A 1,972-nucleotide genomic window follows, 5' to 3' on the forward strand; every position below is an offset into this window, starting at 1 on the left:
CTTATTTATATAATGTAAAAGGGAAATGGCCTTGTTAACTATTTCTTGTATCTTTATCATTTTGCTAATTGCTCTTTTTATTAGCTCAACTGCCTAACAGACTTGCTTTTTCCTAATCAAGATTTAAGTCACATGCTAATATTCTAGAACAGAAGACAATTTTTAAGACAAAATGGTTTTTCTTCCTTTAGGTAGAGCACTGTTACTTTAGAACAATGTACTTTATTGCATGTTTCCAATTGTGGACTGCCTGCAAAATTTGCTTCATGCTCTATACTACATTTTTAAAGACATTCCCTTTGAAATACCTTGTTTTGGGGACACAGCTATTGGTGAACAGCAAAATAAATGCATATTTTTCATCATTTCGATAGGACAGTAAACATCTTTTTATCCACATTAAATTGTGAGTCCACATAGCACATAGAGAATAAATATCAATAGTAAACTTAAAATGCATGACCCAGTAAACATGTGCTTTTTAATGAGCCCTATTAATTTAACTACAAGGTTTAAATATTTAATGTACTGATATTACTATCTTATGCCGCCTGTCGAGAGAGAATAAATTTGATACTTCTTAATAGTGCACCAACTCCTTCAGGTCATTGGACAGAAAGTGCTATTCTGGATATATCTACAGACAACAATAGTACATGAAAGAACACTGCCTTCTACACATAATGGTGCCACACACACAAAATGCATTCCCAAATACATGCAATTTGCTTTTTTTCCCCACTAGCAATATCAACCTAAAGTCCATGATAAAAAACAGTTATGAAACAATAAGATAACCCCAGTGTAACAGATATATGTCAGTAAAGAATCTTCTCCCTTCTCTTCTTTTAGTTGTCTTATTCATTTTGCAGGTGATCACTGGGTTGAGAAAGGAACATTATCTTATAGCCTAATTCATATACTGGATGGAGAAGTAGGTATCAAAAGTTATAGGCCTCTATAACATTTGCACATCTCTTCTGAGTAACAATGAGGAAAACCACGAGGAAAGCAACATTGTAAATATAACAGCCAAAAAGAAAACAACAACAACAACAACAAAAAACCCAAAAACCCACACACATTGAAAAGAGCAAAAAACAATTCTGGATATAACAGAGGAGATGATGACAAACGATATGGATGTTTCGAAACGCTCTACAAATAAAACAGCATTATTCGATAGGATGCAACAAAATTGCAAAAAGAGGCAACGATGTATCACAAGACACGGAATCATTTGAAAGAAGCAGTTATAGACATAAGCCACACACAGGATTTCTTGTCTTACTTGCACAAGTATCTCGAGGGGTTTGAAAGGTCTTTCACCATGAAGCACTCGCCTCCGTTCACACAGAAAGTTTTCTCCTTTTCGGCACACTTTACAAGATGGCTCGTCCCAGTGGTTGATGTAGATGTAGCTAGATAGGAGAGAGAGAAGGGGAAAAGTTACATTAATTTTTTCCACCTTCTAAGCAGCCTTCGCTCTTAAATTATCCCGAAAGGAAGAGTTCATAGAAGGTACAGTGGACTTCATTAACTTTCACACTTGAGGAACAATAGCAAAGAAATTCAGTACTTTCTGGGTCTAATTAAATAGAATAAAATTACAAAAGAGGTAATTGTAGAGTTAATTAATTTTATTATAATGAAGAAGGAAAAGGAGCTCAATTATTTTTTTCCTGACCAATATTTTATCTTCTAAGATAGTTGGAAAAGAGAAATTCTGTTGCCATTAAGTAAAATACTTTTTCCAGGAAGGCTCAAAGGTAAACGATACAAAGTCATGTTAATGCAGATCAGTTTAGGTATCAATTTTTTAATGACAACTAATTGACATTATTTATTTTAGAAATTATGTTTTATATGTATATTGATTCTAAGATAGTTGGAAAAGAGAAATTCTGTTGCCATTAAGTAAAATATTTTTTCCAGGAAGGCTCAAAGGTAAACGATGCAAAGTCATGTTAAT

The 1,972-nt window shown here is 33.5% G+C and overlaps 1 protein-coding gene across 12 annotated transcripts in view; it reads right to left on the reverse strand.

Annotated features, from left to right (window-relative positions):
* Positions 1-1,972, reverse strand: part of NRG1 (neuregulin 1) — a 1,425,061-nt gene that overhangs the window by 32,911 nt on the left and 1,390,178 nt on the right. For 11 of the 12 annotated variants that reach the window (XM_012648562.1, XM_012648557.1, XM_012648561.1 and 8 more), the window contains one exon: positions 1,292-1,421. In XM_012648562.1, coding sequence (XP_012504016.1) covers positions 1,292-1,421 — 130 coding nt within the window. Of the gene's footprint in view, positions 1-740; positions 1,422-1,972 lie in introns of those variants that run through there. The other variant, XM_012648569.1, reaches the window with a different exon arrangement.

This window comes from Propithecus coquereli, unplaced genomic scaffold (genome assembly GCF_000956105.1).
Source record: "Propithecus coquereli isolate 6110/MARCELLA unplaced genomic scaffold, Pcoq_1.0 Scaffold29, whole genome shotgun sequence".
Lineage (NCBI taxonomy): Eukaryota > Metazoa > Chordata > Mammalia > Primates > Indriidae > Propithecus > Propithecus coquereli.